General features: G+C 38.5%; 1 protein-coding gene across 1 annotated transcript; it reads right to left on the reverse strand.

The window, feature by feature from the left end:
• Positions 1-3,518: 3,518 nt before the first annotated feature.
• Positions 3,519-6,607, reverse strand: LOC142628594 (uncharacterized). The gene is made up of 4 exons (XM_075802658.1): positions 6,155-6,607; positions 5,428-6,102; positions 4,325-4,857; positions 3,519-3,819 (listed from the first exon to the last, which is right to left on the reverse strand). Exons 1-4 carry the CDS (start codon positions 6,605-6,607, stop codon positions 3,519-3,521), a joined length of 1,962 nt encoding a protein of 653 aa, XP_075658773.1.
• Between the last annotated feature and the right edge of the window lie 10,698 nt (positions 6,608-17,305).

Raw genomic sequence — 17,305 nt, forward strand, 5'->3', positions numbered from 1 at the left:
ATTTTTCCTCGAAATGAGCATCTAATGAAGGAAAGCTAGGACATGGTTGAGTAAGCACATATTTGTGCTCTTCAGCAGTAAGAACAATGTCCAAATTTCTTTTCCAGTCAACATAGCTGGATTCAGTCAGCTTGTTTTGATTAAGAATAGAAACAAGTGGGCTAAATGATGGCATGATAAAATCTAAAAATAATAAACATGAATATAATAAGTAAACTGGACATTATCAATTTAGCATATAAGCATATAATATGAAACCTTAATAAAACTATAAAATAATATATGCAACCACAACCTAATCTCATATTCAATATCCCTCAGCATAGAGTGAACATAAAATACTATGATTGATTGAGAACTATTCTCATTATTAGTGCTATCATGATAACTCTTATCAAACACTAATAATATGCCGTTTTACATTTAGCCTCTAAGTAATAATAGTAAGAACTCAGCATAGAAGATACTATAATACTTAGTCTAGTATATACCATTGTCTAGAATCATGTGTAACCACATTTCATCCCTTTAACAGGCTTATTTTGTAGTACCATGATAAAACACCCTCCGCATGGAATGCAAAGCTCGAAGCTAAGACAAGGTGTTTATCAAACCACTATAAACTAGGAAATTCAATCTTGTAGGACCATGAAATAAATACTCTCCACATGGAATGCTAAGCTCGAGGCAAAGACAAAGTATATATTTCACACTACTATGAACCAACAATGAAGGTTGTGAGATCCAACCCTTGTATCTCTCTCCCACTAGATATTTTAAATTAAAGGTTTTTAAGATGAAGAACCATAATAATATTAGACACGTTGAAAATATAATCCTAATCTCATTAGGAATAAATTTCATTAAACTAGCATTAACATATATAAATATATATTAAGATATATATATATATATATATATATATATATATATATATATATATATATATTAATCAATTCATGAAGTTAGCCCTTGAATCCTTATTAACATATAAAACATATCAACCTTATATCAATAGATATAAGGTATTTCATTGCTTATGTCATACGGATTCCACATTTAAAAAAAAAATATATATATATATATATATATTAATTAATTCATGAAGTCAAGGATTCCATATTTACAATAATATCTATTGGGTTCCACTTGCAATATATATATACGGATTGATCTTTTCCATGGCCATAAAATATGCAAGACAAAAGAATCCTTGAATAGCCAAGCCATGCAATCCATGCAATTGCATTAAGTCCAAGCCATGCAAAGACATTCAAACCATGCAATTGAATTCCAAGCGGTGCAAGCATATGACAGTTACTCCAACAATCAACAATAACCATAAATCAATGCAATCCGTGGGACATCAAGACAATTACCATCAAATTGTCTTATTATACATCCCATCGCACTTGACCGTTATTCGTTTTATTCAATAACTGTATCCTCTAGGCCATAACCATACACGACACTTGATCAATAATAATATATACAAGTGAAGTAATTCTCTTCATTATATCCAAATGATGCAATAACTATTAAGACACAGCACCATTACTTTATGATGTAGAAAATTGAAACACAAAGATAATGGTTTTTTTTTTTAAATTCTAAAATTCAATCACACGCTATACAATCATGAGATGAAAACCTGGCTCTAATACCAATTGAAGGAAAAATTTTGGTTTTGTATCTCATACAAAACACATAGCGGAAGCAACAAATAAGGATCTATTTCATTCATGATTGATAATGTGCACTATGTAAATTTCAGAATTTAAGAAGAAGATGGCGTACGTTGGTGTGGAGAAATTCAAAACAAAGATTAGAAGCACTTGGGAACACTTTTAATCTTCACTCCAATTCCACTTTACGTCCAAGATGTGTGGTCTCTCAATCAGTTTTCAAAGGGAGAATGAAAGTGTGTCTCACACTCTCTCACACACCGTTTCTTATATCTCACTGATAAAAATTCTGTATATTTCTCCCTTTATAACTAAATGATTATCTAATTGGGTTGGCCTATTGAGTCTTTCCAATTGGGCTTTAGTGTGTGGCTTGGAGTGGGACCAAAAGAGACCAATAAGACATTAGCTCCAATGGGCTTTGGGCTTTTTCGTCAACTCTTGACAAGTCCAAAGTTACCATTAATTATATTTAATACCACTATATAAATATAATTGCACTCTATGCCTTATTAATAAATTATATCCCAAGACTTTATTATACATGCAACCCCTTCATAAAATATTCGTAGTAACACAAAGTCATAAATGTAGACTGTCACTTTGTAAATTACTACATCTTATCCTTGAGTACCCGGTTTAATTCTTTAAATTTATTCATTATATATTTATGAAATCCAATTTCATAAATATATACTTTAGTAATTTCTTACTAAAGTGGTTAGGCCTAACTCTCTGAATAACTAAACCCATTAAACTTATCTCAAGTGGATATTTTATATTTCCATCAAGAGACTATGAATTCCATCTTGAAAATATATGTTCCATCAACACTAAATGTGGCTGCCCAACATACTGAGGTTTTGACCGTCACTTTAGATCTCACTCCTGATATATCAAAGCAACCTACACCTCATGATCAGGTCCATTATTCTCTCAGATTAAGAGTTCATGCAAATAGAAGTCGTGAGATTTATTATTCATTTGATAGTCGTTAGAAGAATAATAAATCTCACAATGGTCCTGTTCAATATGTCTTAACTCTTAAAACATATCAACATATCAATTAGAAGTTTTCACTTCCATGATCAAGACAAATCATCTTAGTTGATACGTTATAGTCTTCGCAGATGAAATGCCCAATTTCATCACCGACTACGAACTATAAATTTTGAGTTTACAAAGAACTTGTGATTTATATCTTCCGTGACTTTTCACATAAATCACATACAATGCATCTCATGGACTATATGATAATGTCCCATATTCATGTTACCGTTATTTTAGATAATAATAAAATAACTTTATCAATCACAATATTAAGTCATACATCATATCATACATAATGTCATACATAATATCATACATAACATCATACAATAGTATTTAAGGGCACTAATCCTAACAGTGTGTTGAAAAAATAAACTAGAAATGAGGAGTGCCGGCGTTTGCGCCTCTATCTACTGGTAGTATTTCTTCAGGTGCTTCGCATTCTAGGGATGTTATAGCTTTTTTCCGTTCAGTGTCTCAAGATAGTATGTGCCCTTCCTATTCCATGACGCGATCCTTTATTGTCCTTCCCAGTTGGGTCTTAACTTTCCATGAGACTGGTCCTTGGTGGCGCCCGTTATCTTCCTTAAGACGAGATCTCCTTTCTTGAAATCCCTGTGCTTAACTCGAGAGTTATAGTGTCTGGCCATCAGGCTTTGATATCGCGCTAGCCTTTGTTCAGCCGTCGCTCTTATCTCAACTATTAGATCGAGTTGTAAGCGCATCACCTCGTCATTTTTCTGCATGTCGTGGTTTGCTACCCTATAACTGGTGAGACCTACCTCAGCTGGAATGACTACCTCGCTGCCGAAACGGTGTCTCTCTTGTAGGTGTCCTCACCGTCGTCCTATAAGCCCATAGTACACTGGGTAACTCTTCCGGCCAGATTTCTTTTGCCTCCTCGAGCCGAGTCTTGATGATTTTCAGCAAGGTTCGGTTTGTGACCTCAACCTGACCGTTGGCCTGTGGGTGGGAAGGAGACGAATAATGGTTCTTGATCCTGAGCTGTGAGCAGAAGTCCCTGAATGCATCGTTATCGGATTGTTTCTTATTGTCCGAGACCAGGACCATAGGTATTCCGTATCTGCAAATGATGTTTCTCTATACAAAATTGTGTACATTATTCTTTGTGATGTTGCCTAATGCTTCGTCCTCTACCTACTTAGTGAAGTAGTCTATGCCGACTAGTAGAAATTTCAGCTGCTTGACCACTATAAGGAACGGGCCGATGATGTCAAGACCTAATTGAGCAAATGGCCATGAGGCCGTCATTGGAGTGAGTTCTTCTATCGGTTGCCATATGAAGTTACCGAACCTCTGACACTTGTCACACTTCCTAACGTATGCTTAGGCATTCTTCTACATAGTGGGCAAGTAGTATCCGGCCCTAATCAGCTTATGGACTAAGGATCGTGACCCCGAGTGATTCCCGCAAATTCCTTCGTCTACTTCCCTCATGAAGTAGTTTGCTTCTTCGGGGACAAAGCACCTTAGATAAGGCCAGGAGAAACCTCTCTTATATAAGACATCTTTAATCAATATGAACTGCGCAACGCATACTCTCAATTTCCTTGCGGCTCCTTTTTCACAAGTCAACAATCCATCCTTCAGGTAGGAGATGATCGGTGTTGTCCAGTTTTCCTCGATTCCTATCTCTTGCACGTTGACTACGTTTATTATGGGCGAACAAAGAGGAGTACTTGGCTCGAGGAAGGCATGTTATCTGCTGATGCTGCCTTGGCAAGTCGAGGAAGGCCTGTTCGTTCTCCTCCCTTGGGATTTGAACAAACTCTACATTCATGTTGTGCATCCTTCTCTTTACCTGTTCGAGGTATTCCTTCATCCATTCTCCTCTGCATTCGCAACAACTGGTATTCTGACTAGTAACTACTCGAGAATCGCAGTGTACCATTGCACTCGTGGCTCCTGCTGCTCGTGCGAGATCTAGTCTTGCTATTAGAGCTTCATACTCGGCCTCGTTGTTTGTTACGGGGAAATTGAGTCTGATCATGCACTGAACCTCGTCTCCCTCTGGGGTGAAAAGCACTATACCAGCTCCTCCTGTGTGTTTTATCGCCGACCCGTCCGTGTATATCATCCACTGGTAGTTTCCTTCTGCCTCCTGTTCATTTGGTCAGGCGAATTTGGCAATGAAGTTTGCAATAACTTGCCCTTTGGTGGCCGTGCGTGGTCGATATTGCACATCAAACTCACTTAGCTCGATCGCCCATAACGCCATTCATTTAGCTGCCTCTGGACTACTCATTGCTCTCCATAGTAGCTTTTACGTCAAGATGACTATGGTGTGGGCCTGAAAGTACGGTTTGAGCTTGCGCGCTGCAATCACTAATGCAAAGGCGAGCTTTTCCCTAGATGGGTACCTTTCTTTTGCCCCTTATAGTGCTTGGCTTGTGAAGTACATTGGCTTCTAGGCTCCATCCTCCTCTTTAACTAGAGCTGCGCTGATAGTGGTTGAGGAAACGACCAAATAGAGGAAAAACTCCTCTCCTGGTTTGGGCGGACATAGCAAGGGTGGGGAAGAGAGGTACACCTTTAGATCCTCAAACGCTTGCTGACACTCAGTCGTCCATTCAAAAGCCTTCTTTAATGTGCGAAAGAAGGGGAGGCACTTATCCATTGCTCTTGAAACAAACCTATTCAAGGCTGCAATCTTACCATTCAAACTCTATACCTCCTTGATGGTTTTTGGTGGTGCCAACTCCATGATAGCCCGAACCTTGTCTGGACTGACCTCGATATCCCTCTGGATCACCATGAATCCGAGGAACTTTCCAGTCGTTACTCTGAACATACATTTCCTGGGATTCAATTTCATGTTATAGAGCCTAAGCATCTCAAAGGTCTCCCTCAGGTCGTTGAGGTGGTCATCCTCCCGTACACTTTTTATCAGCATATCATCTACGTACACCTCAACATTCCTCCCAATCTGGTGTGCAAACATTCTGTTCATAAGCCTCTGATATGTCGCGCCTGCATTCTTGAGGCCAAACGACATCACCTTATAATAGAAGAGTCCCTGGCTTGTGATGAAAGAGGTCTTCTCCTGATCAGCTTCGTCTAGCTTTATTTGGTTATATCCAGAAAATGCATCCATTAAGCTTAATAGTTGGTGCCTTGCCGATGAATCTACCAAGACATCGATCCTTGGGAGCGGGTAGCTGTCCTTGGGACATACTCTGTTCAAATCTGTGAAGTCAACGCACATCCTCCACTTTCCGTTGGTTTTCTTCACCATTACTATGTTGGCCAGCCAGTCGGGGTAGTACACTTCTCGTATGAACCTTGCTTCCTGCAACTTGCGAACTTCTTCAACTATGGCCCTATCCCTTTCTTGAGCGAACACACACTTTTTTTTGGTGAACAGGAGAGAAAGTAGGTAAAACGTTTAGCTTGTGAACAATGACGGAAGGGTCGATTCCTGGTATGTCCTCATGGCTCCATGCGAAGACGTCCTGGTTATCTCTTAGGAATGACTTTATGTCCTGACGAACTGATAGGCTAGCAAGAGTACCTATTTTTGTCGTCCGTTCGGGCTTGGTATCGTCAAGAGGCACCTCTTTGATTCCTTCTACTGACTCTGCCGCTGCCCGCCGTTCCTCTATACACATCGCTGGCAAATGGTCGTGTATTTCGAGTATGGCAATGTAGCATTCGCGTGCTGCTATCTGATCACCGCGTAACTCCCTTACCCCGTTTTCGGTCGGGAACTTGAGCATCAGGTGGTAGGTAGAGGTTAGAGCCTTCCACGAATTGAGGGTAAGGCGGCCCAAAATAGCATTGTAAGCTGATGAGCAGTCTACTACTAGGAATGTAACATCTTTGGTGATTTGCTGGGGGTAATCGCCAACCATAATGGATAAGGTGACCGCGCCTAGTGGGTATACCTTTGTACCTCCAAAGCCAACGAGTGGCGCGTCAGTCGGGATCAGTCATTCTCTCCCAATCCTCATTTGTTGAAATGCTGGGTAATAGAGTATGTCAGCGGAGCTGCCGTTATCTACCAAGACCCTGTGAGTGTTGTAGTTGCCAATTCGTATACTTACGACAACGAGTGGCGCGTCGTCGTATGAACCTTGCTTCCTGCAACTTGCGAACTTCTTCAACTATGGCCCTGTCCCTTTCTTGAGCGAACACACACTTGTTTTTGGTGAACAGGAGAGAAAGTAGGTAAAACGTTTAGCTTGTGAACAATGACGGAAGGGTCGATTCCTGGTATGTCCTCATGGCTCCATGCGAAGACGTCCTGGTTATCTCTTAGGAATGACTTTATGTCCTGACGAACTGATAGGCTAGCAAGAGTACCTATTTTTGTCGTCCGTTCGGGCTTGGTATCTTCAAGAGGCACCTCTTTGATTCCTTCTATTGACTCTGCCGCTGCCCGCCGTTCCTCTATACACATCGTTGGCAAATGGTCGTGTATTTCGAGTATGGCAATGTAGCATTCGCGTGCTGCTATCTGATCACCGCGTAACTCCCTTACCCCGTTTTCGGTCGGGAACTTGAGCATCAGGTGGTAGGTAGAGGTTAGAGCCTTCCACGAATTGAGGGTAAGGCGGCCCAAAATAGCATTGTAAGTTGATGAGCAGTCTACTACTAGGAATGTAACATCTTTGGTGATTTGCTGGGGGTAATCGCCAACCATAATGGATAAGGTGACCGCGCCTAGTGGGTATACCTTTGTACCTCCAAAGCCAATGAGTGGCGCGTCAGTCGGGATCAGTCATTCTCTCCCAATCCTCATTTGTTGAAATGCTGGGTAATAGAGTATGTCAGCGGAGCTGCCGTTATCTACCAAGACCCTGTGAGTGTTGTAGTTGCCAATTCATATACTTACGACAAGCACATCGTCGTGTGGGTGATAGAGGCATCAAGCGTCTTCTTCTGAGAACCTGATCGCCAGGTCGTCCGTGCGTGCCATCCTTAGGACCAATCCTGTCAGCTAGACATTTTAGACCATTCGGAGGTACGTCTTGTATGCCTTCTTGGTTGAATAGGGAGTTGTTGTGCCCCATACAATCATTCTTATATCCCCGACGGGTGGCTTGGGGCGCTCACTCTCCCTTCTAGGGCCTTGCTCTTGCGGCTGGTCTGTCTTCTCTTTACTTACGAACCTCTGCAACTTCCCCTGCTTGATTAGGGCTTCTATCTGCTGCTTCAAATCGTAACACTCGAAAGTATCATGGCCATGGTCACGATGGAAGTGACAGAATTTGTCCTTGGACCTCTTGTTAGGATCACCCTTCAGCTTGCCAAGAAACGTTAGCGATCCTTCGTCCTTTTTCTGCATTAGTACCTGATCTATCGGAACGTTCAGAGGAGTGAAATTTGCAAATCTCGCCGAGGGGGTCTTGGAGCGTCTATCTTCTCGCCCGTCTTTAGTCTTCCTGACCTTCCGCCCTCTCTCCAGTCTTGTATCTTCCTATCTTTCTCTTTTTCTAGGCTTTTCTTCTCACGCAAGTAGGGCGTCTTCCGCGTCCATGTACTTGGTATCCCTGTAAAGCACATTCGACATAGTCTTTGGATCGTTCTTGTATAGAGAAAACAAAAACTTACCCTTCTGTAGTCCGTTACTGAACGCTGCCATGAGTATCTTGTTGTCAGCTTCATCAATCGAGAATGCTTCTTTGTTGAAACGGGTGATGTAAGACCTTAGCGTCTGATCCTCTTGCTGCTTAATGTTCAACAGGCACGCGATTGACTTCTTGTACCTGTGTCCGCCAATAAAGTGCGAGGCGAACTAGGCGTTTAACTCCTTGAAAGTGCTGATGGAGTTTGGTTTCAGCCAGCTAAACCACACCCTTGCAGGACCCCTCAAAATGGTTGGAAAGGCCCTGTACATGATTTCATCCGCTACACCCTGTAGATGCATGAGGGTCTTGAACGTCTCTAGGTGGTCTAAGGGGTCTTTTGGCCCGTCGTAGGCCTCTATTTGTGGCATATGAAACTTTGGCGGTAGAGGGAACGAAGTAACAGGTGTGATAAAAGGCGAATCCGTCTTATGTACTAGATCGTCGAGATCATTAGACACCGCCCTTTGAGGGCGTGCATCATCAAGTCCATCTACTATCTCATTATCTGCATGTCTGTGACTAGGTTTGGCGGGGCAACATCCGTGGCTGTTGGCCAGCTCATAACATTACTGCCTTCCGGCCCTTCTCGATTTTGCCTGGTGTCATTGCGCTAGCGGCTGTTTCCTTCCTGCTCCCCCTTTTGGTCCTAAGGCTTGGCGTCCCTTTGGCGCAGTTGCTCTTCCAAGTCATGGTTTTGCTTGGTAAGGCGTTCAACTGCCGCTGCTAGTATTTGGATCTTTTTCTTAAGAACCGCGGTACGTGGTTCGTCTCCTTGGGTGTTGTTGTTGGTTGTCATCGAATGGGTAAGCACCATGCAACCTTTTGTCCGGGAAACAGTAGCACGACTTATCTATTCCTAGGTTTTCCACAGACGGCGCCAACTGATGATGCTGAAAATCGTCAGTAGACTACATGGTTCTCACGTGCTTGCGACAACACCTTCACAACACCAAGAAAGAAAAAAGACCTTAAGAGAGTGCTGGTATGGTACCGGCCAAATACCCTCCGAAGATTAAGTTAGAGAGATTGTCACAACTCTAGAGTGCTAGAGCTGGGGTGAATTATGCGTACTTGTTTTTTGTAGGTTATGGCCTTTTTATAGTGATGAAGAACCGACCTTGGTTCCTTGGAGAAGAGGAATATTTTCTTGTAGAGAAGATCTTTATAAACATACGTGATTTAAGGGACCCTTTCCATATAAGGGTTTGATTAATCGTGGAACTCAAGTTGTTGCTATTTGAAATTCCCTTGGAGACCAAGTAAGCCATGTCACTGCCACGTGGCCCATCTCGAGACCATCGTCATTAGTGCTCGTTCGGAGCCCTATCCGTTTATTGCAGGTCATCCTTCCATTGATGGACGATTCGTCCATCCTAGACCGTCCATCTGTTGAAGGTGATCTGTTCACCTTAGGTCACCCGTTCATGCTTAAGGAGCCTCGTTGTCTCACGCTCTTATCCGTCGTCCTAGTAACTCTTCCTATCATAGGTCTTGCAAATTCGGACCGTCTACTCTAAATATACCCTCTTCATATAAAATTTTCTTTTTATTAGATTGTGTAATTTATGCTTGTTGAGGAACACCTTGAAAAAAATTCCTGGAGCCACCACTATTCGAATCATATCTTTACAATCCTCAATGGACTTGGACTCACCGAGTCAATTCAGCATCCTCTTCAAGCTTGTAAGTACTAATCCTATACCTAGTAGGAGTGTAGATCCGAACCTTCTACGTTTTTATCTCTCTTTGCATGATCGGGTGGTTGTCATCAAACTCATTAAACCACGCTAATTGGAGTGCTATATCAAAACCACAATGATGTAATTGCAAATTTCTTTTTTTTTAATATAATAAAAATTATCACTTGGAAATTAATCTTAATTATCAATAAAAAAGATATAAACCGACATATAGGCTCTAGCAGTTGTTTAACACAAAACCTAATCCTATTATAATAAGTATTCACACACACACACACACACACACACACACACACACATATATATATATATATATATATATATATAGTCCCCAGGACCCCAACGTAGTTCATCAACTTCATACTTTTTAAGAATTCCTATCTTTTCTAAATTTTCTTTGCGCTAAGTGTGGTACTAAGTTTTGAAGATGACGAAAGTTACAGAAAAAGTTCAGCAACTCTTTGCAAATCTACGAATAAAGAGCAAGAAAAACCTCACGGCCATGCTTGTGGGTGAAAAGCGTAAACTATATGTGATTCCTAACCAATACTTGTCTTCCATAATATTTCAAGCATTACTTTGTCAACTTAAGGAGGAGGAGAAGATCGAGGTTGGGAACAAAGAGCCAATCACGTTGCCTTACTCTACATGGTTGTTTGAGTCGATACTACAACTCGTCAAGGAAAAGAAGTCTGCTAACGAAGAAGTCAAGGAATGCTCCCCATGTTGTTTTCAATATTAACATAGCAGGTGTACCAATTTTAATTCGTATACTAGCTATCATAGAAGTTTTGTTTTTTAATTTGTTAGTTCTTTCCATTCAATACCCTAAGTTTATTTAGTTTGTTTTGGAGTTAAAAACTAGCTTTTATGTAGTTATTTCGCATTATGATGACAATTAGTTTGCATGTATGGAAATTTTCTTAATAGCCATTTCAATTAGACGAGTTTCTTTTATTTAGTTATTTATTTTTGTAAAATTTTCTGCACAATAATATCCAACATTTACTAGGAATGGAGAATCTAAGAGATAAAAGAGTATTTCAATTTCTTGTGTGTGAAATAATTTTAAAATTTAATTTAACGAGTGTGTGTTGGGAAATTGCCTCAAATCCAATTGTGACTTGAAAAATCAATTAGGTTTCCTAGTTGAAGAAGAAAAAATTAATTTGGGTTTCTATTATGTAGAAGGAAAGACTATTTCTTGGTGTGGAAATTAAGTCTATTTCTTGTTAAAAAAGTAATGTATTCCTAATCCAAGAGAGAATAGGAGAAAGTCTTTGGCCCAAGAGTCCTCCCTATTGAGAGAGGGAAAATTGATCTTGAAATCAAGAAAGAAAAAATGGATTTCCGCTTGGGAGATAACCAAAAAGGAGAGAACAAAGTGTTGCCATATTCAAGAATATAGCTAAGGAGGAGAGAGCAAGAGTTGCCGTCTTCAAGAAGATAGCTAAGGAGGAGAGAGAGTAAAGTGTTTCCACTTTCGAGATGATAGCTAAGGAGGAGACAGTAAAATGTTGCAGCCTTTGAGAAAATAGCCAAGAAGAGCTATAGGGAGAAGAAAAAGAAGAAGAAAAGAAAGGTAGAGAGGAGAGAGCAAAGTGTTGCTGCCCTCTAGATAAATAATTAGTGTGTATGAGAGATAAGCCGTGAGACACAAAGAGAGTGTGTGTGAGAGCAAAGAAAAATAAAGAGATTTTTCTTTGGCTGTGAGACACAAAGCACAAAAAGAGTCTATGTGAGAACAAAGAAAAATAAGAGAGATTTTTCTTTAGCCGTGAGACATACACAAGAGATATTGTAATTGATTTGATGATAGTAAAGTTGATTCGAAGTTTATCCCGTGATTTTTTGCTTCAAGAAGAAAGGATTTTCACATAAATATTTGTGTGTTCATGTGTTATTCCTATTTGCATAATATTATCACAAATATTATCAATCCAGATAGCCATTACGCACGAACATATATATATATATACACACACACACATACACATGCAATTAGTTGAAAACATACTTTAACATTGAAATATTGCAATCTATTTATTAAACTGAAATGTCGCCCAAAACAAAGAATGTACTCTAGAAATGGCTCTATAATTTTTTTTTCTAAAGTAGATAAAAAAAAATCAATATGAAATGTTATAATTAACTACATCATCATCATAATAATAACAACAACAATAAACAAGTTTTCCTTCGTGAATTTGACCCTGTACCAATAACAATAAACATGATATAATAAAAAAAAATATCAATATGAAATATTATTACCTGACCCTGTAACCATTGAGAAAAATAAACAAGTTTTCCTGTGTAAATTTGAAGAAATTTTTTTTCATTAAGAGCTAAATTCTTTTTCTTTTATTTTAATATCGATCTTTGGGTATAGGGTTTAGAAGAGAAGGGTCATGGGTGGCTGATTTAAAGGGCTGAGTTGATAGAAATCATTGGGTTCAAAGAGGGGCAACCACCTAACCATTCACAATCTAAACCATCTGTGTGAAACTGTTAAGTGTTAAGAGTGTGAAGAAGGAGAAGCAAAGCCCTTAGATTAAGAGCTAAATTCATTAAAATAATTATATAGTGTTCAAAAATAATTAAGTAAGAATTAGTTAACATAGATTGCTTTAGCTTTCTCCTCAATTAAAATTACTCACCATAGGAATTTTCTCTATTTTAATTTACATTTCATATTTTGGTTAAGCAATATTTAGTTATTTTTTTATGGTCAAAGAAATTTATGAAAATTTTTGTTGACTTATCTCAATGAGGCTCTCTGCTTCCAATTGAAACAAAGATTATCTATTATACATATTTGATATGGAGATTGGGTCGCAGATAGTAAAAGATGGATGAAATGAAAATGAGCTTGAAAACTATGAGCATGAAAAAATATTGTACTTCTATCAATACCTATAAACCTTCAATTAAACTAAATAGTGAGACGAATCACTGAATAAGTGGATCATAAGGCAACTTCAGCTAATTCTATTGTTTTTAGTGTTACCAAAAACGTAGGACTTACACGTAGGTTTGTTTCTATATCTGTTATGTTTTTATTTACTAAAAATATTTTTTTTTAAATATTTCTTAAACCAATGCTCTTAAGGAATTTGTTAAATTTTCTCTTATTATTATTATTATTATTATTATTATTATTATTATTATTATTATTTTTGAGACCCTTAGAATTATTGGTATAATAATAATAAAAATAACAATAACAATAACACCTTAAATATATTATTATATATTATAAATACGTTATATTTCTTTTTTAGGGATATACGTTATATTACCTATACCCCATTGAATAGACGAAAAATCTTCTTGGGTAAATTTACGAATTTTTTTATCAGCCACAAATTTTTTTTTTAGCAAAGCCACAAAAATTCATTTGAGTAAAACGTGTAGTGCTTTAGAATACTTTGGTTAAAAATATGATAGCTTATATTGCTTGGACTTTTTCACAAATTGGAATTATTCACCATAGCATTTTTCCATTCTTTTTTCTTCTTACTTGCTTACTTTTGGTTCAATAAGAATTTATACCTTGTTGTTTGGAATAATGTATTGTTTGCTCAATGGATATTGGTAATATAAATGTACTTTGTTTATAAAATTATCACCTAAATATATGTAATGCTTTTATATATTTTTAATAATTTATGGTAATTTTCACTAATTTTTTCTATTAATTACCGAAACTAATAAAATTTAGAGCGTAAAAATATCATAATCCATATACCAATGGTTTTCTCTCAACTCCCAATATCATTAATTTTCATTAATTTTTTCTATATTGTTTTTATAAAATAAAAAAAAAACTTGCAGTAATTTTTAAAATGCGTAAAAAAACTAATGAAAGGTTTTAATTAATTATCTATGGCAAAACAACGGAAACTGAGCAACCAACGATAGTCAAGAGGGCCCCACGTACTAGCAGGCATGTATGGGAAAGGCCATCAACTATAGATTGTCTTTAACCATTAACTTTTTTTGAGAAACCAATAAGTACATAATAGAAATAGACAGGCTTAGCAAGGAAATTAATGAGCTCAAATGTGGAAGAAACAAAGTGGCATCCAAGATCAAGGGTTTAGTGGTACCAAAAATGGGGATAGGAACACCCAATTCTTCCACCACAAAGCATCCCAGCGCAAGAAGAAGAATGAAATTAAAGGGCTATGGGACAAAGAAGGAAAATGGTGTGAAGGAATGAGGGGCATTGCTAATGTAGCAATTGACTACTTCAGGGAGTCATTCACAACTTGATCCCCAACTAGAGATAATGAGGTGGTAGAACTGATGCCAAGGAAAATCATTGAAGAGATGAATGAGCACCTTACAAAAGAATTCCACAAGGAGGAAAATTTCCAAGCCATCCACAGTATACATCCAACAAAAGCCCCAGGACCCAACGGTATGCCTGCTATCTTTTATCAAAAGTATTGGGATATCATTGGTGACAATATGTTTAAAAAAATCCTTAAATTCTTAATTCAAATGCACCAATGGCAGATTTGAATCAAACGAATATAGCCCTCATCCCCAAAATAAAAAACCCAACCAAAATGAGTGATTTTTGACCCATCAACCTATGCAATGTTTCATATAAGATAATATCCGAGGTTCTTGCTAATAAGCTTAAACCTATTCTATCTACCATTATTTCATAAAATAAAGAGTGTTTTTGTTCCTGGCAGAATTATAACTGATAATGTTCTTGTAGCTTTTGAAATTATGCACTATTTAAAGAAAAGAAAGGAGGGGAAGGACAACTATATGGCAGTAAAACTCGACATGAGCAAAGCTTATGATCGGGTTGAGTGGGGATTTCTAGAAAAAATAATGAAGAAAATGAGCTTTAACGATAAATGGATTAATCTAATTATGAAGTGCATATCTACTATTTGTTATGCTGTGCTTATCAATGGGGTGGCTCACGGATGTATAACCCCTACAAGAGTTTGTGTCAGGGAGATCCCATTTTCCCATACTTATTCCTCCTTTGTTCTGAAGGTTTTACAGGCTTGATAATGGAGGCAGCCAGGAACAAAAAGCTTTTTGGAATCTCAATATGTAGAGGCAGCCTAAGAATAACCCACCTTCTGTTTGCTGACGATAGCATCTTATATTGCAAAGCATCAGGAATGGAAAGTAGGGAGCTAGTAACATCCTTTAGAGGTATGAAGAGGTGTCGGGTTAGAAAATAAACACAGACAAGTCATCTGTCTTTTTCAGTCAAGATGCAAATGAAGGAACAAGAAGTGAAGTGAAGGAAATTCTTGGCCCAATGCTTGATGCCCATCCGAAAAAATACCTGGGACTTCCATCCTCAATTGGTACATCAAAGAAACAAATTTTCAATGAAGTAAAGGAGAGAGTGGGAAAGAAGCTAATGGGATGGAAAGAAAAAATGCTATACATAGGTGGAAGGGAGATTCTGATAAAAGCAATAGCCTAGGCAGTACCAACATATACAATGAGATGTTTTTTGCTCCTAAAAGGGTTATGTGAAGACATTGAATGAATGATGAGAAAATTCTGGTGGGGACAAAGGTAGCAAGAGCCTAAGATTGCATGGGTTGGATGGTCTAAGATGTGCAAATCAAAATGGGAAGGTGATATGGGTTTTAAGGATCTCCACGCTTTCAACCTGGCGATGTTGGCAAAACAAGGGTGGAGAATGTTAGCAGAACCATGCTCACTCATGACCTGATTGTACAAAGCAAAGTACTTCCCTGATAGTGATGTCCTAAGTGCAAAAATAGGGAGCAACCCATCCTATAATTGGAGAAGCATACATCAAAGTCTAGAAGTCTTGAGACAAGGTACAAGGTGGAGAGTTGGAAATGGGAAGTTGATCCATATCTGGGATGACAAGTGGTTGCCAACTCCTTCAACATACAAGGTTGTTTTCCCACGAAAAGACTTTGGAGATTTTCCCATGGTATCCGCACTCATAGATACGGACACAAAAAGATGGAGGAGGGATAGACTGAAAAATATTTTCCTACCTTTTGAGGTGGAAACAACACTTAACATCCCCATTAGTTATCATCTTCCCGAGGACTCTATAATTTGGGTGGGAAATAAAAAAGGGTCATTTTCAGTGAAAAGTTTCTACTATGTGGCTAGAAGGATCCTAGAAAAAGAAGACTGGTGTGAATCCTCTTTGGGTGACATGTGCTCTGCTATGGAAGAGGATGTGGCATTTGAATATTTCGGAGAGAATTAGAATATTTGCTTGGAGATTACATATGAATGCAATCTCCACATTGACAAATTTGTTCAAAAAAGGAATCCAAATGGATGTCAAGTGCCCCATCTACAAAAAAGATCCTAAGACAGTTGAGCATGCCATTCTAAGTTGTGTTTCTGCTATGGTAGTGTGAGCTAAATGAATTGACTGCCCTATCAGAATTCTTGATTGTAGCTTGGATGTCACTGATTTGGCTCTTAACTTAATGAGCTAAGGAACTCAAAGTGACCTGGAGAAATTCTTTAGGGTGGCTTGGTCAATTTGATATAACAGGAACCAGGTGGTGAATGAGAATTGTGGTGCAGTTGCTGAGCATGTCTGGGGATTGGCTATCCATCTGATAGAAGACTTCAAGGAGGCAAATATTCAATTAATAAAGCCAAAAGGGACAAAGGATAGGGCCTAGAAACCTCCTCCTAAAGATGTTTATCTTATAAATGTGGATGGGGTAGTACCAACAATCGAAGGTAACTCAGGAGTTGGAGTTATAATTAGAGATTGGATAATCAAGTCATTGTAGCTTTGAGCATGCCCCTTTCGGGTAGATTTGCAGTGGAAGAGACTGAGGCAATTGCTATGGAGCAAGGCATTGTTCTTGCGAAGGAGCTTGGATTAAATCAAATCATTTTGGAAGGAGATTCAATGCAAACAGTTCAAGCAATCTGCAGCAAAGATGTGTGGTGAGTTGCAGGTCATATAATTCATGGCATTTTGCAAGGAATGAATGGCTTTAATTATGCAGAAGCTAGATACATTTGCAGGAATAGCAACAAAATAGCCCATGAGCTAGGTCAACAAGCCAAAAGATCAGGAGAGGAAAGCAAATGGATTGGTGTGGTCCCCGAGAGTCTAGCAAACTTGTGTAGTCTAGAAGGGATCTAGTGTTTTTATTTTATTGGTTTTTCCTTTTCTCTTTGGCTTTGCTGCCTATGGTCTATGTTGGAGCTTTGTCCTGCTGTTGGTTTGTGGTGTTTTTATTTCTGCTCTGTACCTATTCTGTCTTTGATTAAT

The sequence above is a fragment of the Castanea sativa genome, chromosome 3 (genome assembly GCF_040712315.1).
Source record: "Castanea sativa cultivar Marrone di Chiusa Pesio chromosome 3, ASM4071231v1".
Taxonomy (NCBI): domain Eukaryota; kingdom Viridiplantae; phylum Streptophyta; class Magnoliopsida; order Fagales; family Fagaceae; genus Castanea; species Castanea sativa.

Coding starts and splice junctions, on each gene's coding strand:
- LOC142628594 (XM_075802658.1), bottom strand. CDS start 6,607: ATGGTTGGCGATTACCCCCAGCAAATCACCAAAGATGTTACATTCCTA. Junction 4,858..5,427: donor CACCAAAAACCATCAAGGAG/GTATAGAGTTTG, acceptor CCAAATGAACAG/GAGGCAGAAGGAAACTACCA. Junction 3,820..4,324: donor GAAGGATGGATTGTTGACTT/GTGAAAAAGGAG, acceptor CATCATTTGCAG/ATACGGAATACCTATGGTCC.